The following is a 25,545-nucleotide window of genomic DNA, read 5'->3' on the forward strand; positions in this document are numbered from 1 at the left end:
CCGGGATCTTGTTCTTTCGGTCACGACCCACAGCTCATGACCATAGGTGAGGGTAGGAACGAAGATCGACCGGTAAATTGAGAGCTTCGCCTTTCGGCTTAGCTCTTTCTTTACCACAACGGACCGATACAAAGTCCGCATCACTGCAGACGCTGCACCGATCCGCCTGTCGATCTCCCGTTCCATTCTTCCCTCACTCGTGAACAAGACCCCAAGATACTTGAATTCCTCCACTTGGGGCAGGATCTCATCCCCGACCTGGAGATGGCATGCCACCCTTTCCCGACTGAGGACCATGGTCTCAGATTTGGAGGTGCTGATTCTCATCCCAGCCGCTTCACACTCGGCTGCGAACTGCTCCAATGAGAGTTGGAGGTCACGGCTTGATGAACCCAACAGAACCACATCATCTGCAAAAAGCAGAGATGCAATACTGAGGCCACCAAACCGGACCCCCTCTACGCCTCGGCTGCGCCTAGAAATTCTGTCCATAAAAGTTATGAACAGAATCGGCGACAAAGGGCAGCCTTGGCGGAGTCCAACCCTCACCGGGAACGAGTTCGACTTACTGCCGGATATGCGGACCAAACTCTGACTCCGGTCGTACAGGGACCGAACAGCCCGTATCAGGGGGTTCGGTACCCCATACTCCCGAAGCACTCTCCACAGGACTCCCCGAGGGACACGGTCGAACGCCTTCTCCAAGTCCACAAAACACATGTAGACTGGTTGGGCGAACTCCCATGCACCCTCGAGGACCCTGCCGAGGGTGTAGAGCTGGTCCACTGTTCCACGGCCAGGACGAAAACCACACTGCTCCTCCTGAATCTGAGATTCGACTTCCCGACGGACCCTCCTCTCCAGCACCCCTGAATAGACCTTACCAGGGAGGCTGAGCAGTGTGATCCCCCTGTAGTTGGAACACACCCTCCGGTCCCCCTTCTTAAAAAGGGGGACCACCACCCCAGTCTGCCAATCCAGAGGCACTGTCCCCGATGTCCACGCGATGTTGCAGAGGCGTGTCAACCAGGACAGCCCCACAACATCCAGAGCCTTTAGGAACTCCGGACGAATCTCATCCACCCCCGGGGCCCTGCCACCGAGGAGCTTTTTAACTACCTCGGTGACCTCAAACCCAGAGATAGGAGAGCCCGCCTCAGAGAACCCACACTCTGCTTCCCCATGGGAAGGCGTGTCGTTGGAATTGAGGAGGTCTTCAAAGTATTCTCCCCACCGACTCACAACGTCCCGAGTCGAGGTCAGCAGCGCCCCATCCCCACTATACACAGTGTTGGTGGTGCACTGCTTTCCTCTCCTGAGACGTCGGATGGTGGACCAGAATTTCCTCGAAGCCGTCCGGAAGTCTTTCTCCATGGCCTCACCGAACTCCTCCCATGCCCGGGTTTTTGCTTCAGCGACCACCAGAGCTGCATTCCGCTTGGCCAGCCGGTACCCATCAGCTGCCTCAGGAGTCCCACAGGCCAAAAAGGCCCGATAGGACTCCTTCTTCAGCTTGACGGCATCCCTCACCGTTGGTGTCCACCAACGGGTTCGGGGATTGCCGCCACGACAGGCACCGACCACCTTACGGCCACAGCTCCGGTCGGCCGCCTCAGCAATGGAGGCGCGGAACATGGTCCACTCGGACTCGATGTCCCCCGCCTCCCCCGGAACATGAGCAAAGTTCTGTCGGAGGTGGGAGTTAAAACTCCTTCTGACAGGTCGCAGTTCGATGATCGACTTTGTGGTCGTGTCATCGGACTTGCGGCCGCATGTCTTGGACACTCGGGTGAAGAGAGGGGCGGAGCTGTCAACTGATCACCACCTGGTGGTGCACTTCATATAAATCTTTATTTATTTATGAAATAGCACTGGCAATATTTACTGTGAGTGCAATCTGGGCCTGTTTAGTTGAACACATTCTGTTGTACTGTGAATGGCAGCTTTTTGGTTGCTCATACCTTCCATCAGCTAGTGGAAAAGCAGTTCATTGTTCAGCCTGTCACGATACGTCAGTGGCATAGATGGATAAACAAAGATACATTTTTCCAGTAAAAATTCTTTAAAAATTCAGACCAATGAAATGAGGCTTGTATTCAATGAGGCAGGTATAGAATAAAGGCTAAATATTTTGGAAAAGTAACTACTTTCGATAGCTTCTGTACATTCCTGTTTATAGCCGAGTATGACTTACAGGATATAGGCGATCACTCCAATGGACCAGCAGTCCACTGCCTTGCTGTATGGCTTCTGGGCAAGAACCTCTGGTGCTAAAACAGACCAGACAGAATGAGTAAGCTTTTGGCACTTTTAAAAGTTTCTTAATGACTGATAAGACTCCCCTTTACAGGAGCTTTGTGGTTATGTACCATTAAAGTCAGTGCTTGAGGGTGATGCTAAATTAGGAGTGTTTGTTGCTTTTGTTTTTTTTTGTTATGTGAAACTGCAGCTGTTTTAAAAGGCTGCAGACTCCGTAATGGTGGGAAATGTTCGGGAGGATGTATGCACTCTCACAGGAAAAAAAAAACTGACATGAAAAGTACTTCTGCCGAACCAAAACCATCAAATTTGGTGGTGCACCAACTGTTAAAAATAGAGAGAGACCTGCTACTTTTAATTTGAAACAACTCTTTATCAACCCCTGGACAGAGAAACAAATATCTAAGAATAACTTGTACCTCACAAATACAAGGCAAAGTTGCCATTTATTTGGCATGCAAATACAAATGGGGGGAGATACAGTGGATATAAAACGTCTACACACCCCTGTTCAAATGCCAGGTTTTTGGGTACGTTGGCAGTTGCGTGCTGACTTCCATTGAACATAAGCTTTAATGTTACGCTTCATTCTGAACAGAGCCACATCCCACACTTTATATCAGTTGCACACATTACATCAGTTGTTTATTTTTACTTCCATCTCTAAAAGATGTGTATTTATTTTTTTACCACATTTAATTTGTACGGGTTGTAGGTCACATAAATGATTTAATGAAATTATTTATCTTGGGCTCTTTTATTATATCACAAAAACCTGACATTTGAATGGGGGTGTGTAGACTTTTTAAATCAAAATGGGTCAAAATGTAATGCTTGCACACGTGTGCTGAATCAGAGCGGTCTTGTTTATAGTTGCACCATAAGTCATTGTGATGCTGTTAATGTCTGTTGCTTTTGCCAGATTCCAACATCTGAGGCCATTATGTCTGGTTCTCTCTATTTTAGAATGTACAAGATAAGATTAGCTGCATACAAATCAGCTGCATTGAAATCCTCCTCAATGCTATGTTACCAAACTACTGTATGTTGCGCAATGGGACTGCGCAGAACAGTTGAAGCACACAATTCTCAATGCTTAAGGGCACACTAAATTGAGCATCAAGGACCTCATTAGCACAGTAATGAGATGAGATCTTGTTACTGGAGGAAAAGGGATCTTTTAAGACACAACATTAGCTTGCAATGACTCAAATATCTAGCACTTTTTAATCAAGAGCTGGCTTTTACATGGTGGGTTTTCAGTTTATTTACTATTGCATTATAGTTACAAGCATGTGAGCAAATCAACCTCTGCAGGAGGGCAAGAAAGGGGGCGGAACGACGGAACCAACACCAACAAAAAAAAGACCATTTAAAGTCAATTTATGACTGGTGTGATTTCCTTCAGCATGGAATACAAGCTTTGTTAGTGAACTATTTTGAAGGTTTGCTTTAAACAAAAGTTAATTAGAAGGAAATACATAAATAGAAAACAAATAGAATAGTAGGCTATGTGTATAAAAATACTTTGTGAGCAGGTAGAAACTAAAAGAACATTATTTTCGCCCTAAAAATATTTGTTTACGCAAGAGACTTGACATTGCGTGTCAACAGGTTGAGCCATCGGTTGTTGGTGTTGATGTGGACGAGTGCGCTGAACATCTGTCTCTTGTGACAACAGATGTAAATGCTGGTGCACACACACACACACACACACACACACACACACACGATGTTGACCGAATGAGGGAGTGCGGAGGATGGGTCTGTCAGTGGCTGATTAATACTATAACTGAGCGAGCCTGCATGCATAGACACACACACACACATGCTTGAATAAACAACGATGGACCAGCCTGAATAAAGCAGCCCGGTGTCAGACGGAAAGAACATGCGCTCATTGAATAATTCATGTCTGTTGGAAAGGCTCGGCCTTGCCAACAAAGACGTAATATAAATATACACGAACGATAAAGACTCACTCAGTTTACAGCCAAAAACAAGAGCGCAATGTACATTTGAAAGTTTGTTTGTGTGAGTCAAGACACAGTACAGCTATTGCGCATCAGGTTACTGTGTGAATACGTTGACACTTGAGCATCCACACTACTGCTGCTGTATGCTGAAATGTACGGCCACCGCTATGATGTAATAGCCAGTGCTACAGCGCCTGCTTTGTTTCTTTCTGTAGCTTTGAAGCACAGCAACAATATTTCTCGGCATTCATATGCAGTGTCTGATGCAATTGACTTTGCTAGTTAGAAAACGACTACATCGGGCGACAGGTAAAAAATAAAATAAAATAACCTACCGACATATCCTGGTGTACCACAGGCAGTGGACATGACATTACCGCTACCCTCCATCTTAGAAAGACCGAAGTCGCTGATCATGATCTTTGACCCATCCTGGGGATTAAAATATAGCAGGTTCTCCGGCTATAGGAGAAAGACAGACCAAGAATATATTGATCGACCAACTAATTTAACAAAAAATGAATTTTACAAATGATTAGTAATGGGCATTTGAAGAGACACACTTATGAGCTTTGTGTTACTACTTATAAGGCAGGACACACCACACTGACCCCACAGTGGACCACTGCTCCCTGAAGAGACACTGCCATTATCACAGCGCTAAATGTCTCACTGTCAAGTGAGAGGAAAAGCCATTTAAGAAATGAGAGTTTGTGTGCGCGATACCTTCAGGTCTCGGTGCACGATGCCCATGTTGTGCAGATAGTTCACAGCATCCAGGACTTGCCGGATGAGCGTGCTCGCATCTTTTTCGGTGTAAAAGCCTTTTTCGACGATTCTGTCAAAGAGCTCACCACCGGACACCCTGCACAATTAAAGATTGTATTATTATATAATGATTAGCATACGTGCACACTGTGGCAAAACATCGGATATTAAGTAGACTGACATACAAGATCAGTTAATTAAAAGGTTTGTGCATATGTATTACTTATCATTGCAGTCAGATGCCACACAACCCTTCAACTCAGCCAATAAGCCAGCATTATTTGTATAATAGTGTTTTTTGCACCAACCACCAAGTTTTGATGGAAAAATGTGAAGATAATATCTGCTCCCCCGCAGCAGAATCTTTGAAAAGTTCCACTGTCGACTCCAAATTACATGAACTGACTTGTTCAGGTGCTGCACAGCACAGCGGTGATTTCCAAGCGCTGTAGAGCGATACATACGTGTGCTAGAGATCATCAGAAAATGATCCAATTTTACTTAATTGGCTTGAAAATTATGATTTGTTTACTTATTTCGGCCAGTGACGCATAGTTGATGGCCGCAGGTACAATTAACCTGTTTCCATTCATACAACAAAAATAAAAGCTTTGTGCTCAACTGAACAGTCCCAGATTTCACAGTGAGCCAATAAGTATCTGGTGTGCAGGCTCGTAGCTCCCCCTGCTGGAGAACGTCATCTCATAAAGTGAAAACCTCATCACACAGAGGAGATGCGTGCAATCATAATGAAAGATACACGCACGCATGTGCAAAAACGCCAGTGGCACACATCCATGGATACACAAGGGCAAACATGCAAACGGCCATGCAATATGTGTGGGTTGTTGTCACGGCAAGAGATCAAATTAGAGCTTGTTAAACGCTAACTCGTTCTTTATTTCCATTAATTGCTGAGCCTTTCTTCAAAGAAGGCAAGGATGTAAATTTGTCATGTCTCAGGTTGGCAAAAAGGACGCAGCAAACTGGAGCTCAACAAAATGTTTGCATCAGGAGAGCGTGGCAATCAGACAAGAGAACCAACAGAGGCAGATACTGTATGCACATACAGTACATAAGGCCTAGACCACTTGTTTTCATCATTGGCCACATCAGGGGAGTGGTTCTCACGGTCGAACCACATAAATGTAGAATCGCTAAGGGTGTAACAGTATGCCACAAAATTGTTTGGGTATGTACCTTGGTTTGAAGTTTCAGGTTCGAGTCACGTTTGGTTCAGTAAGGGAACAAAAAATGTGAAGAGTAAATTCTATAAAAAGATGTCAACGATTTCTTGAGAAAGCTCAGTTTCGTCAGGGCAAAATAGTCTTCCTCTACTGTCTTTTTCTAGTTGTCCTCCAACAAAGAAAGGAAATTGCTTTCACATTTTTAGATGTTTCTTGTCTGCGCACACAATGGGGACTTGTGGTAGGAAGCTGCTTGTGATTCCGCTCACTTTGAAAGAAATGTTCTCATTTTGAGGAAGGAGCAGGATGAGTAATCTCAAAAGGGATGACAATCTCGCAAAAAGGAATCCTGGCAGAGCCCGTCTCATTCAATGATAACATGTTGTAACGTCTTCTTTTATTAAGAGTCGTCGCAATGCTTTGTACATGCTCTCTCTTGGAGTTGAATAAGGCAACCAAAATATCAGAAACAGCTCTCGGTACGTTACGGCGCAGTTCTAAACAAACCGCAGTAACAAACAAATTGAGTAATCTTATTTGAAATTTATGGCTGGTGGGTGTATTCAAGTTGACCATGTGAACATGCACTGGTTCTTTCCAAGAGAAAAAAAAAGGTATGAGTGAGTCTAAGGAGAATTTCAATTTCATTTAATGTACTTTTCTTTAAGGTTGTATTTTTTATTTCCCATTTGGATTGAGACAGCTAGTGGTGCTGCAATACAGATGGTTGCTCAGAAAATGGATGGATGGATAGATCCTCGACAAAAGTGAGGCGGTGATGAATCGTAAATCCTGGGAGGCCTTGTTTGTTCTACTGTAAGTGCAACCTAATCTGCGAAAGAGTAAAATGAGCAGGGGTAGCCAGACACAAAGCTAATGCCCAACACTAAGCTTTATTGTGATTTCATTTGATTTGTATTTGAATTGCTTACCCCAAAAAATCCTTCATCTTAAGAGTGGCATTTTTTTTTAACCTTCTGCACTCAACTATTGTCAACTTAAAGTGAATGCTGTCAACGTGGGAGTTTTCCAAAGAAGCGTTCATACTGTAATTCCCACCTGCCCAAATGAATTTACTGTCTGACGGACCGATTTGGAACAATACCGGTGAATAGTGAAGAATGCTGTCACAAAATGCCAAATGGAGAAAAGAACAGTTAAGTACAGCATTGGTTAAGACATCACAGCAGATCCTAACCGAGATATTGTGCAACTATGAAAAAAAAGAGAGTCCAATTTTCTGGAGCCATTAATTGAGAAAAGTAATAGCTCAATGGTCCCAATGAGATGTAGAATAGTTTGTTCTTTCATTTCCATCTACTGGGTGATGGAATGTTATCATAATGGGAATACTGTCAGTACAACAGGTACTGTATGCAGTCTCTTAGCCATTTAGCCTTAATTCAACATGACGACGAACGAGTACCCGTTTCATTCGATTTTTTCAGCATTAGTCTCGCTACATGCAATTAACTGAGCCTTGTAGCTCAACCAGCTCTTGGAAAAAGGCTACGTTACGTGTACAGTATTGTCTCCCTCTGTCTTTGGACTGCTGATTAATTTGGATGTTCGGCTGATCAGGTCCGCACGCTTTCACATCTGCCTTAAACTGGTATATTCTCTCAAAAGCTGTTGTCCTAAGTGACTTCACTGAATGACTTCAAATCTACGACAGTCGAATGTGACGTCAGCCCCGCTGCGGGAGGGCCGTCGAACGTAAATCCAACTGTTTTCAGCTCCCCAACATGCAAAGTATTTTCATTTTATTATTTCATTTTGATTTCATCTCATTCAAGGTAATGTGGTGAGTAGTGAGAGGTGTGGTGGCACCCTCTGGGAAATTATTTCTATTAAGCTACATCTTGTGTCATAACCACTTACTCTACAACTAAAACAATTTGTCTCTTACAAATATGTCATTTGTCACCCGAAAAACGACAGTAGTTGCACTGCACTCGATGTCATCGATTTTCATTGCACTTTGAACTGATTGCTTTCCCCGCAGTGTCGGTGCTTACATAAGCCGAGAAGAACAATGCAAACGCTGTCACGCTGCATTGATCTGGCACGCTGTAACTCGGTGTAAAAACATAATATGAATCCTTGCTCCAGAATGAAATTCAAGTCTTTTGGGAAAATGTTTCAAACAAATTAGGTGAGTTAGGTGAAATAGCACCGTGATGCGAGCTTCTTTTTCAGCCACACTGATGTAAAGTACTTTCCATAAATTATTACTACAACAGTTTTGTGAGTTTCCTTTTTTGGGCATACAGTACTATACTTCTAAAGTACTCTCATTAAATGGATGATTCATCAATGTGCACACAAAAGTTAATGTAATCTTGCAAAAATGAGTACCCACCGATGTAAAATAAATATTAGATTAAAAGTCTACTCATCATCAACTTGTTCTTGTGTTCACTGAGAAGTGGATAAAAAGTTTACTTTTCAAAGGGATTTTATTCCTTTACTGTACAATATGTTGAGCACTGTACATAGACTTGAATAAAACAATTTTCTTCTGTCAGTCTGAAACTATGACACAAATGCTTTACGGCATAAAAGATATGCTGGGTTGCGGCAGTGCTACAGCGGAGTGCAGCCTGCGGCGCAAAGGCCAGATCAAATGAGATTTGGACTAACTCAATTTTTTTTTTTTGTTTAATTATTATTTTTTTTTTATAGCTGCTCGAGCAGAGACGTGCACTGAAAGATGCAAGCATCTGTGGCGGGAAGTACGTCTTAATAATATTAAGGGTGACATTTGCAGATTGGTCCATGCTTAAATTCACAATTTATTTGCGACATTTAAAACGATTGTATAGAATCCGCAGAAGTTACATTTCAGATATTACCTTTGACCTTGTAAACATGGCCAGTGATGTGTACTGACCCATGAACGGCCTTGCTGGAGGGAGGAAGGGGGCTGGGAAGCAAACTGAATTCCATGTGAGCAGGTGGAGGGCAAGAGGTGACAGTGATGGAAATGAGGTGTGAAGGAAAGGAGAACGAGAGGAAAGACAAAAGGAGATAAAGGTGAGAAATGAGAAATGCTGATAGAGGTGCATGTGGACAAAGAAGCGGTGGCTGGATGTTTCCAATGAATGTCTCAGCTCATCTCAGACCATTTCAGTGACTTTCGCTGTCAAAAGGCCAGTTACTATAGAAACATTGAACAATGGAAGGCTCAAAAACTGTGCAAGAGGAAGTAATCTAAACTTTTTCTCCAACGAGCTGGCAAGCCGAAGTGGTAAAAATCTGACATCCTCCAGCAGCAAACAGAAATGCTCTGTTAATTGGCTAATTGATGACAGAGGGATTTAAATTAATTAAATCATCTCGTATTTAGTACTGTAAACAATGTCAGAAAACAATTCACAAAATCAATCAATGCCATTAAGAAATTAACTTCATCAACATTTAAATGTGGGCAGTGAATTGTTTTACGAAGCAACTGCCGGACATTCTTTTTCATGTCACGAAGTTTTCATAAATAATCCACGAACAAATGTGGATTTACTCTGAGAAATAATAAATAAATAAAGCCGTTAATCTTAACCATGGGGGGGAAAAAAATTGGCATCTTTTACCCATTTTCCATTCCCTCATTTAAAATCATCTTGCCTGCTGTACTTGGATCACATCAGAATCAAGAAGCCCCAAACATGAGCGCTAATCTGTTGACATGAAGCTACAAATAACGCCACTGTTGTGTAATCCTCCACCATGACTTCCATTGAACCTGACTGAACTGTTTCCACAACATGTGCCAGACTAGCATTTGCTCCTCAATAAGCCTCCAGAGGAGGTCAGCAGGGCACCTTATGGGTGATCCACAGACAATCCCTCTTGGCTCCAATGCCTACTATCAAAGGCTAAATTGTTTATTGCATGTGGGAGGATAGGCCAGGTTTTCTTGAATTGTTGCAGCTACAAAAAAGTGGACTTGTTCTATTGCTTTTTTTTTATCAGTTATAACGGTACACATTTCATAGGCTCAACTCACAGTTGCATAATGAGATAGAGGTGATCCGGACTCTCGTAGATGTCCTCCAGTGCCACAATATTTTCATGCTTAATCCTGCAAAGACAAACCGAGAGTTGAATGTGTTATTCCAGAGCTCGGCTGCGTCTTTGAATCACATTCAGTCATGCGCTAACACGACTAAATGAGTCACAGTTCTAATGAGGCAATAATGTTTAGCATTACTTTCTCATTAATGCACATAATGTAGAGCTATTTGGGCAGAGTCGCCTCATTGACAATCTTTTTTCACCCTCCATTTACCTCTTCAGCTCTGTCACTTTTCTCCTGGTTTCTCCATGGTTACGGCACGGGAGAGCTTTCTGTATGTGTAAGCGCATGTGCATGAGTTATCGTAATACCGCAAACAAAACTGGTTTAGTGTGGGCATGTGGGTTCATCATCTCTCGCTTTGGGAGCAGCAGTAATTCCCCACAGGTCTAGCTTCCCCACTCAGAGGCATTCCCAGAAGGTGCCCAGGTGAGGATATGAGAGTCATTGTGAGTGCATGAGCGCTGCGTTGGCAAACCGGCGATAAACCGGAGCGCCGTCATGTGACTCATTCGTAGCGGAGGCGTGCACACAAAGGCGTACAGGTTAGACAGCGATAATGTGCGAGTGTGTATTTAAGCACTGCCCGGGAGAATGACAGCAAACAGCCGGAGTGCCATTTTCATTCATACAATTCTGTTGTTGAGTTTCATGCAGTGTCATTCAAAACTGAAGAGTGGTCAACAATGTAATGCAATGAGGAGCATTAGTGCAGTGATGCACCCAAAGTCAGCTGGGATTGGCTACAGCTCACCTGCGACTCTAATGCAGATAAGTGATATAGAAAATGAATGGATAGCTAATGCATCTTTGTGCATCTATCTATGTCAGCGACCTACAGTGACAGGTAGAACAGTTCAATGTTCTTCCGTTAGTTGGCAGAAGGTACATAATTGACTTGACTCGTCACTTTTTCTAACAATTTTGTTTGGTGGTATGCCTCAAGGTCTTTCTCATGCAAAATATTCAAATAAATACCTTGGCTCAATAAAGGTTGGGAAACGCTGAATTTGTGAACTGACAAAAATTTGGCTAGTAGCGCCAAGTAAATCATTAAAGACAATGAACACGTTCACATCATTTGGAACTGTATTGGCTAATAGCATCAGCTGTTGATCTGTTCATAATGTTGGACTATTTGTTCCACAGGAGTTGTAAAAGAAACAACCCATTTCCACATCGCACAGCGATAAAAGATTGATGTCAGTTCATAACGTTCAGTAAGAAGGATGAAATGTGTATTAATAAGCTTTCTCAGAGCACATTCTATCTGATAGATGTTTCAGTTGTGATGACTGTGACAATGTGTGTTCGATGGGATTTGGATCGTGACCTGGGGGTAGCTGATGGAGGGGCTTCTGATGCATTGCAAAGAGAGGAGACGCATAGTTGCCTCAGTAACCATGAATAAGATGGCTCACATTGGTGTGTGTGTGTGTGTGTGTCTGTGTGTGCCGTTACTCTCACTTCCTCAGCACGGCGATCTCGTTTTCAATGCTGCTCTCTTTCCCCTTCAGAGCCTTCTTAGGGATGCACTTCACCGCAAACATCCGACCCGTCAGCTTCTCCTGGGCCAGGACCACCTCCGAAAAGGCTCCTCTGCAAAGACACAGATCTGAAGTCAGATTATCTCACGTGGCTAAATAAGGAACCAAAATATGAACAATACCTCAAAGTGTGATACATTGGAGTTCTCGCCAGAAAATTTTACATATTTTCACAGTAATAATATAAAATAGTTATTTTATTTGTAAGGCATAACTGTTGATAACGTCCATTATTTGAGCAAGTGCACCTGAAGAAAACTGTTTGCAATAAGAATCGGTTTGCTCAGTTGCATGAGGCCACAGAAAGTGTTGTCGTGGTTACTGCTGTGATTGAGAGCCAGCTCTCAAAACTTTGTCAACTGGGCCAGAGGAACAATATGCGTGGAACCGCTTCTGATGGAGGAAATTTGCATTTTAATTACGGATTCACTGGAGGCATTCTTCCACTGACGTAAAGCTGAAATATCCATGACACAAATATGAAAGGCAAATGAACTGAAATTCTAACTCAGTCATGTCTTAATGTGTGTTCTGGGAAGTGTGTGCTGTATCAGGAAAACAAGCAGCGTGTTGAATGAAGATGAGCCCATTGTGAGATCACTTGCCTGAACCAACGGTGCAGCCTTTAGCGTCACCAATTTGCCACTATGCTAAACGTATTTCCATCCTTAACGCTTCAATATTCAATCCTCCTCTCTTCATCTTCACTGCCTGTCATGCATGTCACTTCCTGTCTAAAGCTGGCACAAATTGTTTGTTTTTTGATGTACCATAGTCGTATATCTAGACATAAAATCCCTTAATTGCACACTCCCTTTGGATTTCCCATCAAGTCATGCAACCTATTGAATTCTGTGTATTTATGGAGCAATGATTAGGGATTGCACATGTGAAAGACTCTTCTGCCTTGTTATCACTTCAAATTAATTAATTAATCGACAACTACGATTAAACGTTTCAAAATCTTCTGATTTCAACCTCTCAACAGTAAATATTCCCTCATTTCTGTAGTCCTCAATGAAAGCAGACGGATTATCGTTGTGTTTAATCGAAATAAGACATTTGCAAACATCGGCTTTTACTTTGGAAAACAATGTTCAACATTTTCCCTTATTTTCTGACATGTTACGGACCAAACAGCAACTGAATCATAACCAACTTATGAAAACAATAAGTCAATCTATGACAAAAGTAAACCTTATTTGCAGCCATAGCATGAATAAATATTATACATAAATATTCAATAGTTCAGCTCGAGCCATAGATAACCAAAATGTGCCCCAACTGGACACTTATGGGAATTTTCAATGCATTCAACTATGCAAGAGGATACATTACAAATTGTGCGCTTGTCACACACCACAAATAGCCCATAACCAATGCTGCAGGCCTATTGATCAGAGACAAAGATGACATTGTAATTGCATGCCAAACAATAACTCACAAAGAAGCACTTATGAATACATTTCTGTTCAGCCTGACTGCCACTTTATAGCTTTACAAACACTCGTTACTTGCTCTATTCCGTGAAATTGAATTCATTCAATGTGTCATTTAGGTGTTAAGAAATGTGGTTTTCGCTCTTTGTTCAAGGGTTGTTTTAATGAGACGTGTCTAAAAAAAGCCCAGCAGATGATTAGGGTACAGCACATTATAGACACTTCCTGCCATGTTGCACCTCTGTTTTGTAATACAACCCGTGTTCCCTCTTAGAAGTACACACACAGACAGAAAACAGAAGGTTTCCCGCACGGCCTGCCTCTTGTGTTTTTCTCACGCCTCTCAGCTACTACTTTGTTCTCATGTCACCGTCACCTCCTTCTCATCCCCCTTTGCCTCTCACCTCACGCTCGCCACATTTGCTACCGTGACAAGTGATCATGCTGCCAGTCGCCCCTGGTAAGGGGCCTCGGACTGGGACTGTCCGTCAACCGTACGCGCACGCACACACGTGCGCACGGCACCTGCTTGCGCCGATAATGGTTGTTGTGGTTCTTGGTGAATGCACACGTGCACACTTGAGGCTTTTCATATATTTTCAAGACACTCACCCACACATAAATGAGGGACTATTATACTGTAAAGCCACAAAGGGACACATATGGTACATGCACACAATGGGGCATAAATACAAATGCATACAGATACAAACTGATTATTGTGATTCAAATTCGGCAAATAGAGCAACAGTTAACTAATAAATGGAGCAACTCTTATGCATTTACTGTGAACCCCCGCTATATTGTAGTGTGGGTTTTTACAGTATACGGCAAGTCAAAATTTTGATTGATGTACGTGCCTTCAGTGTAGTACCAGGTGTACTGGCGGCATGTAATTAGGAGGGAGAATGCAGAGAAGGTCTCCAACTGCTTGTTTTCACGAAGCAGAGAGATATATGCATGTTGGTATTTTTGTCTGTGTTTAGTATAATTACCATAACATCTATGCTAATTTCAATTAGTACGCCTATGGCATTTTGCATTATACGTTAGCATTAAGCTATCGGACTACTGTAAGAGAAATTTACATGGTTTGGTTGAGCATTTTGGTGTTTAAATCATTTTAATCATCAATTATTTTATGTGACAGTTCTACAGTAAACTTCTTCTTGGAATGATAAACAGCATGAAGCCAGCACCCTTAGCCTTTTATTTGCAAAACTGCATGAGCAAGACTTCTTTTCATGATCATCTTCCATTTTTTGACAGTGAGAGAGAAATACTGTAAAAAGTCGGAAGGGTAAACCTATTAAAATTGTTTTTATATGGTTTCTATGTCACAGATTTTTACTTGTGCGGGGATTTGGAATGTGTTACCGCGATAAACAGTATGTCACTGTCAGTATGTTGCAATGACCATCAACTTACTGTCTTGTGTTATGTTGTTTCATGCACTAACCACAGTAACTGTCAGTAAAAATAAGAGCGGATATCACCATAGAATGGCTCATAGATGTAATTTTCCCTCAATTGATGTAAACGCTCATTGCAGCTGAATATAATGTCAAGCTCAGTGAAATGAGGAAAAAAGGTCTGGAGAGAGAAAGAAGGGATGCACTAAAATTGTAAATGATGCACAGCCATAAAACACAAGCTCATAAACACACACATGCACCACCGTTACGACCACAAGAGCAAGAAAATTGTCAAATCCATTAAATAACCTCACCCCTGATATTTGATGTAACAAAAGGCCTGAAAGGGGGTGATTGATTGGAACAGGGGAGCCGGTACAACATCTGGAAAGCTGGCTCATACACTGCCGAGTGTACTTTATATGCCTGTGTGTCGGTGGCCGCTGCTGCCGTTACCCGCAGCAACGACAACCGCATTTCCTCCTGTATGAACCTGTGTAATTGTGTCGGTTAAGCTCCACTGCCTCCCTCAGTGTGTATATTTGCCATTGGTGTCTGTGTGTGCGTGTTTCTCAAAAGACCTCGCTCGCATGGGAGGGACTCAAATAGGAGGACAAGGTGACAGTGACACATTTAACATGGAAAGTGACAGCAGACATCAGTGCTTTGAGTTTTAAAAGGGATGAAAATACATTCAACTGAAAACGTGCACTCATCAAATTCTTACATAAACTGATGCTGTCAGCTGTACAGTTCAGAACTATTGCCATAACGTTTTTATGATGGTGGCAGTTTGACTCTGGAACAGATTACAGTGAACCCCTGCATTTTCGCTGTTCAGCAGTTTATTTATTTATTTTTTTGGAACCTATCCTGGAACTGTGTTGAAGTGAGGTGGGGAGCTTTATTTACAGAAGGTTGGTGCTTTGTAGCCATCTTGTGGCATCTTGGTGACAAGGAACTATGTTGAAGTGAGTTGAGAGGTTTCGCTTAGGCAAAAGTAGTGCTTTGCCACCAACTTTAGGCATCTATGTGTAATTAAACCTTTTTGGGTGGGACGTCAAATAGCTGCGGATTATCGCTAATAGCGGGGGAACACTTATTTCATTTCCATTAGGGTCGAACAGCGGAACGCAATAGGAAAGTGTTTGACCTTTAACGTTCCACTGTATTTCGGAACCAATACATGTTTGACTGACTGAAATAATAGCGCAGCAAGCGGCACATTTTGTTATTCGATTCCATTGAGCAATCCAACGTCCTCAAAATGAGCACAAGAAGAATGGCTTTGGAGCACAAAAGGGTTATTGTGATCCTTTCAGCCTGTGCTCAATTATTATTCATTGAAAAGAAAAAAAGACTGTTGCATACCTGAAAATCTACGCCCCAGATCACAGGTAAGCGTATAATCTCTACATGCAACACAAAAATACAAAGCATGCCTTTGAAAAGCAAGTGTGTGATTGTGCACTGCTGTGTACAAAAGCCCCACAACTCATCTTTCTTCTCGCGGCTATACTGCTAGTGGTATTACTTCCTGAGGTCATGAGATGATGGGTCACTCTATTTGCGCAAACTCTCTCAGTGGGAGCTGTGTTTGTAAGAATCACGTCATCTGCTTTCGAAACAAGACTTGCACACTTGCATGTTAGCACCAAGTTAAATCATGTCACAGAGTATGCACAGTGCTGGAAGCTCAAATGTGGTGGAGTAAGCAAATTTTAAACAAATGAATGAATGAAGCGATAACAAATTCAACAGGGATACAACCAGCTTGCTTTCTGGATTCATTGTGAAGTCACACGCGCATGCACGCAGACACACACACACACACACACACATGCATAACACAGGGAGGAATAATGTCATCTGTGTAAATTTGCTCCTGCCATATCAATAATTAGCAGTTTAATCAAAGAGGCGGCAGTTGCCTCTGATTGGACACACACACATGCAGCGATGCAGACCTGCACGCACACACATTCACACAGAGCAGAGGGACAGACGGCCCAATAATGACAGGGCACACACAAAGATAACACCGTACTGACGTCACTAGCATGAGCACACATGCTCCTTTGATTTCATGTGAAGACTATGCAAACTGCTTTAATTGTATCATTGTCTTGATGCCAATGAATCATACACGTATACACACACACACACACACGTGTGCGTAAAGAGTGAGTGGATAAATGAGGCCGACAGATGAGAAGAGAGAACAACAGTGAAACAAGGCTTTGTGTGCAGCCGGCTGCGAGAGAGGATGACATTGGTTTTTGTATTTTAAATGGACATTCTCAAGTCAAATAAAGGCTTTTGTTCCATTATGCCTCCCTACTCCACGTTACATTACGCTCATTGAAAGGCTGATGTGTTCATCCTTTCATTAAAGTGATGCGAGGATGTGTAGTGGTACCTTCAAAACAAGGACGCAACAATTTGAGTAAACGACAACCCTCTTATTAGTTCTTACTGATCTTACACGATTCACCTAGCTCAATCAACATTCATCATGATTTAGTGTACCGTAGTATCAAGGATATAGTTTGCATGTTCTCCAACTTCTTTCCACATCCCCAGAACATGCTTCTTAGGTTCACTGGCCCACAAATGTAAATGAGAGTATTTGTCTATATGTGCCCAGTGATGTACTGGTGACCAGTCCAAGGTGTACCAAACTTTTTGCTCAAAGTCAGCTGGGATAGGCTCTTTGCTAATCCGTGACCCCAATTTAGAAAACCGATAGAGATGTTTTCTTCATCTTGGAACTCTTTCAGAATCGTTTCAGGATTTCTTGTGGGGTTCTCACATACGTGGGAAAAACCGCTTTGCTGAATCACTTTGGCAACGGGAGGTTAGGCATGAGGGGCGCAGATTCTAATACAGCGGCAATGGGGCATAAAAAGACAACACAAAACACTTCAAATCTGATTATTGATAAGCTTGTTACTACACACACACACACACACATCCATTAGTAAAAATATTAACATGTAGATTGAAATGAGGAAAAGAGAGTTAAGAGCCCGCTGTGTGCTTTTTCCTCCTTTTTGTGCACTATAGGCACATTCAAACAGCTCATAGGCTTAAATAGCACTGTTGCCACGGCAGCAATTAAGAGCCAATTATAGTCTGTATGCTTACTGTGGTTCCAATGGAAGGGGATGAAGATGACAGAACGCGCCGAAAGAAAATGCCTGCACACTCTTCTGTGTAATTATACAACAAATCTGCACAATTGGCAGAGAGTTGGTCTCAAAGTGCGTAATTCGAGCCATTGCCCATATGGGGCAAGCCAAAATGTGCTCGACTCTTACCAGCAAATCCCGCAGCAGATGGAACATGCATGCGGAGCTCTGTTGGACAAAATTAAACATTAACAGAAAAACAAGAACCGCGCACGCATGGCGGAATCATGTCAGGCCGCTGTGTGCCGAGGATAAATGAAATGGATGAATCAATGCATTGGACAGCTGTCAGAACCAAGAAGAAAAGCACAGTTGAGGAAAAATATGTCAATCTCATGAGATAAAAGTAGCTAATATTCGAGTAATGGCCATATCAAAAGAGACAATTTCCCCCTTACAGCAAAAACAGTTAATAACAAAAATTTATTCATTCCCTCGGGCACAAAACTTCTTTGAAACCAATTAGATCACGCCACAGCTCAGCGTTTCATTGATGAAACAGGGGACCGGCTGCATCAAAGAACCATGGTGCTCATCAGAATCAGAATCAGAATCATCTTTATTTGCAAAGTATGTCCAAAAAACACACAAGGAATTTGTCTCCGGTAATTGGAGCCGCTCAAGTACGACAACAGACAGTCAATTGACAGAGAACACTTTTGAGACATAAAGACATTGACAAAAAAAAACAGTCACTGAGCAATAAAGGTTTGCTAGTTATCTGGTATGCCGAGACTTCAAGCGACGAGTACGATAATCTGGGACACTGTTGATTGTGCAAATGTTGCAGATACTCCTCAGTCAGTGTGCAAATGAAGCAGATGCTACTCTGGCATGAGTGGCCAGTATTGGTCAACAACAGATATGCAAATAGTCTGCTTTGTGTGTTCATATCACGCATACTCAAAGGCAGTCACGTATGAATTTATCATGGCAACAATCCTTACCGCCACAGGATGTAAGGAGGCTTCCCTTCTGTTTATATATATCATCATAGAAATACCGACAGGAGAACGATGTGCACTCTTGGATTCCGATTCTTTATCAAGTGTGTGCGGCTACCGTTTACCACTGATTAAGGCCTATGCAAAATTACATAGTGATATAACGAAGAACAAAATGAGGCATGTCAAGACAAGTGGAAAGTGGAAATTGTCAGACACATCCCGGAGATTGCTTGGCTCTTTAATGGCAATTGATGTGATGGACAGACACGGTCCAGTTGTAATGAGACCACCTGTAGCGTTTCGAAAGCCACACTCACCATTGACACTGTCATTCAGCGCACAGGCTGTAAAAGAATTGACAATGTCGGTCACACATGCTTTCCTGGGAGTAATAATACACTGTCGGTACTGATTCAATCTTTCCTGACCTAACAAATCTCCTACATTGACAGCCTGAATATTGATAAATAAATATTTCAAAACATGCATATTTAGCTTGGAAGCATTGATTGGGAATAGGACGACTGAGGTCATGTGCAAAGCGAGACGTGAGAGGAGATCCCTCTTTACAATCAGCAACACGATGATACTTGCTCTCAATTTACCAACCAGTGTATTTCAATTCCAATCAGATTCCACTGTTTTGCACACAGCACAACAGGTGTTAACATGTGTTACAGCCCAACTGCCATAATGCAAGCTATAGCTTGGCTCTGACATAATATTCATTTAAACACCACAAACGTCACAATGGCGTGAGCTAAGTGGGCATTTTCAACAGCAACAGAAGGCGGCACAGGATGCGACGGGCCATGTGGTTCCAGTCATACGTCCACCAGGGGCAGGTTGCTCACTTTTGAAAACACACTGAAGGCGACATGGCTGAAATGGGAATGTAACCACAGCCCGAGGGTACAATCAATTTACGCTGATGTCATCCCATCAAAATTCGATGAAACTCATGACGCACCAGTATCATTCATTGAAACAAAGGACAGCTGCATATAAGTTGGAGATGTTTAAAAAAAATTGTCATACATGCTCAGAATGATGTTTTTGGGTTTTTTTGCATTATATCTTAGCACGAAGCTAGTGGACTATTGTTATTCATATGGTTTGGCTGAACATTTTTTGACATGGGCATGTGTAAAACCCAAATGCAGTACACTGGTACACAGGAAGCGTTGGAATTGACTTTAAATAACTACTGTCACAAGTCCAGCAATAAACGGGTGAGTAGCAACGCAGGTAACTTCAAAGTCCAGACAAAGAGTGTTTCAAGATTGGGAAGGGGGCAGAAGACTGCGGGGAATCGCGGGAAAACAGCGAGGCAGGAAAGTGAGGGGCAGACATGGTCGGCAACGTTAGATAAGTCCACGGAAAACTGCTGAAGAATCTTGCATGGGCGTGTAACAGACAATCTGGCAATGAGTCAGTGATCAGGAAAGCCTTACATAGATGGGCTGACTGGCAGAGGTGGGCAGGCTTGACTGGCAGAATGGAGGGGTGAGTGGAAAATCCATTACAATACAATTTCAAAACTATGTTCTTTCTACATTACAGCTCTTCCCCAATTGTGGTTTGCGTCTGGAATGTATCGCCCATGATAAACTGGGTTTAACTTTAAGGGACTGGGAAAGTTGCTATGCTGAAATACAGAATAGGTGTCCTAGGTGCAAATATGTCTGTGTGTCACACATAAGTGCGAGGCTGTGCAGAGCACCACGCGTGTGTGTGTATGTTTATATGTACAGTATGATTGTGTGAGAGTGCGCCTATATTCTTACTCTATGTGTGTAGTCAACCTTAAATTGCCTGTCCACAAGACAAAGTGTGTGCTGGCTAGCCGTGAAACTACACTGCTCAAATTAAAAGCGACGATCATTCATAATCGGATGGGAAAAGGCTGTTACCGCCGCAACCTCCATGACTAAATGTTTGGAAATGTATTGGTGCACTCTATCTTACCTCAGCGGTGGTGAATACATTTCGCAAGTAGAGATGAGAAAATAGTGGGAATAGAGTTGTGAGCACATGATGTTTCTCCTGCTCAGTTTCAGAATAATCAAAGAGACTTTTTTTTCATTTAAAACCTATTGAATGAAAACTCTGGTCTGGTCTAAAGCACACAGAGCAGGTTGAAATTTGCTTCTAAGCCCAATGTGGAAAAACAAAAATCAGACCTCAAGGTAATTTTGTGAAATAAACATGGCCACTTTGTGTTAATTTGACTTTTCTCTGAAAACGTACAGTGCTTCGGGGGAAATACTGCATTCATATTCACAATGCATCTACACGGCCAGTGTTTTTATGCCAACTAAACAACTGCAGATCCACTTTTATCTCACAAGAGACAAAACAGACATGTACCTGCATGCTGACTTATGGTAGTAGGCAAATAATTAAAGTCATTTGTAGCAAGGAAGGAACTACTACTGTCGAAATTATGCACCACAGCAGAAAGGATGGAACTACACTGGTCTATAGAAAGTAGTCACTTCTGTGCAAAAGTAGCAATGGGCAACAACATGCAATATAATGTGTCTTTTCACCACCAGTCACAAGCCAAGAGCGCATTTGCATTGTTGTGACATAACCACCTCTGCATGAAACTGAAACCCGTTCAAACAAAACATGAAACACTCTCTTGCTTTTGGTGGAATGATGATGAAGGATGAAAAAGCTCAGCTCTCAATGCCCCTGCCAGAAACAAAGCTTTGCTGAGAGAGAGGAAGGTGGACAGACCCATGAGCAATGATGATAATTCATTGCGGATTCTGAGAAATGTCACTGATCATTACCCAGGTGAAAACAGTGGGGTTCTTTTTATCTTTGAATTTTCATGACCACGTTCTGTTGAGACTAACTTTTAAGCAGAGGTAAGGACTAATCTGTGCACTTGTTGACAAGCTAACAAAGATACGTAGTTTTCTATGTTTTACATGAAAACCAATCTCCGTTATTCCCATGACCAACAAAGTAAGCCGCGTTGGCTCCTCCAGACTACAAGCAGCGTATTAGTCCTGGCAAGCCGTGGCCCAGATTTCCCTCAAGAACAACAGATATTATCCAAACCCAGTGGGATTGGGCAACATCATTGAAACCAAATCTTCGAGTCAAAGGGAAAAACACTCACTCTCACATCACTTTGCCTCAGCTGTACACAACACTTGCTTCTCCTCAATCTCTAAAACTTCATGCCCGTTATCTGTGTGTGAGGGAAGATGGATTTTTTTGGGTGCAAGATGTCTTTCGATTGGAGGACCTGAAGAATGAAGCTACAATGGGAAAGCCCAAAAGACCACAGACCCGTTTCTGTCGCTTCACTTTTTGCCCCACTTAAAAAGAGTATATGTGTGTGTGTGGGGGGGGTTCAGTTTGCTTCAAAACTTCCCTCACAAAATTGTTCAAAACACAAACACATGAAGTGTTCTTAAACAATCTTTTCCTGTGACACTGTACACACAGTTGTCAACAAGCTTTTAGGGCGAAGGCCATTACAAGGCTTAAAATAGTGCGGTGATCCGATAATGGACTATAGTTTATGGTCATTAATGCGCTGGACACACATGTCAATCTTTGAAGCGGCCACAGAGCCCCTACCTCTTTGCATACAAACTAGTAATCTTACCTTCAACACATTCAGTTCTGAGTGAGGTCTTGACAGCTGCTAAATGTAATGTGTATTCGCTGCATGTTCAAAGAGGGGAAAGTGATATTGACGCTCTGGTGCTTTTTAAATGTCGTGCCATGTGTGTGTGTGTGTGTGTGTGAGAGAGAGAGAGCGAGAGAGAGAGAGATACTTAAATGTTAACATTGAGTCACAATTCTAGCCGTCATTGTGAGAATTAAGGAGTTTTTAAAATTCCTATTCAGCCTATCAAACCATCTTTCGCCATTGAAATAACTGGAAATCCGATGGATCCAGCCAGCCAGAAAACAATAATTAGGAAAAAAATATAGCACTCGACAGTACTGGACCTTACATACAATAATGACGAATTGAATAGAATGCAAAGAAATAAACGGCTTGTGCATTATGATAATTCAATAGGCAGTGTGCTGCTTCTTCTGGTGTACATGACATGGCCACCAGGTGGCAGTATAAGAGATAATAAATAGACGACGAGGGTCACAACAACTCAGTAAGCTGCAGTAATATCAGTCGTTTTTCACAGAGGATAAAGAATATATGCCTGAGCATATTGTTATATTGTCTGGCTATCTTTGTTTGTGCACCATTTGTGTTCAAATATCTGTTGTTAAAGGGTTAACTAAAGCAACTGAGATATTACTTTTGTTAGCCAGTCTATGGCGGTTTGCATTGTGTGTTAGCATTAAGCTGGCAGACGTTTGGAAGGCAAATTTATGTGATTTGGTTAATTACACATGTAATTCTCAGTTTTTTGGTTAGTTTTACAGTAAACGTCAACTGGGAGTGGCAATAAACATCTTGAAGCAAACAGTTGGCCTCTTGTTTGTAAAACAGTTTACGATAGGCCAAACTGCTGCTTGTTGTGAAGTTCGCTGCCACCATCGAGCATTTGTAACTGTAAATTTTGTTGGCAATTTAAGACAGAAGAATCGGATGAGCGACGGCTCGTATCGCGAAAAAGTTGATGTACGATTGTGATGAAGAGTGTCAAGTAAAGGTTTTCTTCGGAGATAATTACATTGGGCTTTTTCCGGTTTCTTTTCGCAAAAGGGAACCACGGTTGCCTGCAGTAAATGGTAAAACAGATACTGTCAAAAAATATGACATACAGTACGTATTCACTCTTCATCCAGCTGCAGGGCAGAAAATAGAAAGGACCCGAAATGCATCACTATGTATGTAACTCACAGCTCGGTCAAAATTAGAGCAGTTTAGGAGGCGTATAGCAACGAAAGACATATGAAGAGGGAGCTATAGGTAGAGACATAAAGGCAGTGTGGAATTGGGTGTGGGTGTGTGCTCCACAGTCCCAGAAACAGAAGAGGGAACAGAGCCAGCAGCAGGGAATTAGAGCATCAATTAAGGGCTGCGTGCCCTGGGTGGCACGGCAACATTCCCACAATGCATCACTATCAGCGCTATCGCACACAACACAAGTGCACCGTCACACACGTTGTCTTTCTGTGGGTTGCCTTCCTTCCCTTTCCTTGTCATCCACATAAAATTTAGGAAAACCCAGCCAAACTGAAAGACCCCTGACCTCCTCTCTCACCTCCTGCTGAGCGGTACAGATGAGACACAAAAAACACAAGACCCCGCGAGTATTGAATTATTGAGGAGTGAACGTCACAGCGGCATACACACCCACAGGGGTAAGGTGACACTCCAAATGAGCCTTGTGCTAACCCTAACCCTAACCATATTACAAAGAAGCAGAAGCGAACACAATGGTACCTTGACTTACCAGTAGCGACTTACACATTTTTCATCGTTTGGTCATTTTTTTTTTGCTTTGTACAGCAAACAAAAATTTTAATTACGAGTGAGATTCAGATACACCGCCTCTCCAGTGAAGTGTGTGTGTGTCTGTGTGTGTGTGATTTTCAGCTTACACATTAAGAAATAAGTTAATTCATTCCCATTTTTTTATTGTTATATTGTGTTGGTATATTTATATTTTACAATTTTTTTCTTTATCAAATATACATTACAAAATAATTGTGGTGTTATTGGGGGTGGCTGCAACGGATAAGTGGCATTTCATTACATTTTAATGAGGAAAATGTATTTGATATACAGAGGCCCCCATCATATTCGCAGTTTGGCACACACGGATTCACCTACTTGCGGATTTTTTTTTTATTTTCAAAGGTTTTTTGGGAACTGAGGAACCAGCCCCCAGTTTTACTGAATAATGTTTATTGGTGGTATTTCCCAGCTTATTCAAGAATTTTGAGGGTTAAAAAAAACAAAAACAAAAATGTTTTCGACATAATTATAATGTGGCTCAGTTACTCAGAGATTCGGTCAGGCCCCCACGAAAAAAAGCGGGGGTCCACTGTATGAGTAAAGCGGGTTATGAGCTTGGTCACCGAACAAATTAAACTTGTAAATCAAGATATCACTGTACTTGGTTAGCAACTAGACTAACTAAATATTTCAGTATAGTCCCGTAGCAGACTTCATAGGTGACATGCGCGGAAGCACTCATTATGTCAAGGGCAGTGTGACCCAGTGAGGGGAGTCAAGCATGATGGGATAGATGGGCAACTTCACATCCTGTCTAGTTTAATTCACAGGAAAAGCTCATCAAAGAAAGCACATGAGCACGAGCGGCTTGTCACAATGAATTGTTATACTTATTTGCCATTACCGGTCATCCAATGGACTGGCACCTTTGGGATAAGAACTCATTTGTGTCGCTAATCAAAAATCACTGCTTCATGACTTCTTGTTTGCCACCCCCTTCCTCGATTTTGCTGATGCATCAAAATCTATCAGCACTTTTGGTTAATGTGTGGCTACAGCAGAGGCTATTTGGATACTGGACCCTGTTCCAATCCGTATCCAGTCAACACAATGTCTAATGTTTACTGTTTTTTAAATCTGGTTTCCATTTCAGCTTTTTTAACAGCTCAAGTCAAGCCTCATTACACAACCCGCCCAAACCTTTGTCTTCTATTCAGGATGAAGTCCCTCTAAATCCCAACACTGTTAATCCCAATCTGCAGCTGCCTCCTGCAGGATGCCATCCAAACCAGTCGCAGGGGGGGGGAATTTTGATTGATTTATTTCTTTTGAAATCA

General features: G+C 42.3%; 1 protein-coding gene across 2 annotated transcripts in view; it reads right to left on the bottom strand.

Annotated features, from left to right (window-relative positions):
• Positions 1-25,545, bottom strand: part of camk1da (calcium/calmodulin-dependent protein kinase 1Da) — a 39,633-nt gene that overhangs the window by 9,652 nt on the left and 4,436 nt on the right. For both annotated transcript variants that reach the window (XM_061761531.1, XM_061761533.1), the window contains exons 4-8: positions 11,733-11,864; positions 10,197-10,271; positions 4,962-5,100; positions 4,571-4,697; positions 2,195-2,270 (exon numbers count right to left, since the gene is read on the bottom strand). In XM_061761531.1, the coding sequence (XP_061617515.1) occupies positions 2,195-2,270; positions 4,571-4,697; positions 4,962-5,100; positions 10,197-10,271; positions 11,733-11,864 (549 nt within the window). The remainder of the gene's footprint in view (positions 1-2,194; positions 2,271-4,570; positions 4,698-4,961; positions 5,101-10,196; positions 10,272-11,732; positions 11,865-25,545) is intronic.

The sequence above is a fragment of the Phyllopteryx taeniolatus genome, chromosome 22 (assembly GCF_024500385.1).
Source record: "Phyllopteryx taeniolatus isolate TA_2022b chromosome 22, UOR_Ptae_1.2, whole genome shotgun sequence".
Taxonomy (NCBI): Eukaryota; Metazoa; Chordata; class Actinopteri; order Syngnathiformes; family Syngnathidae; genus Phyllopteryx; species Phyllopteryx taeniolatus.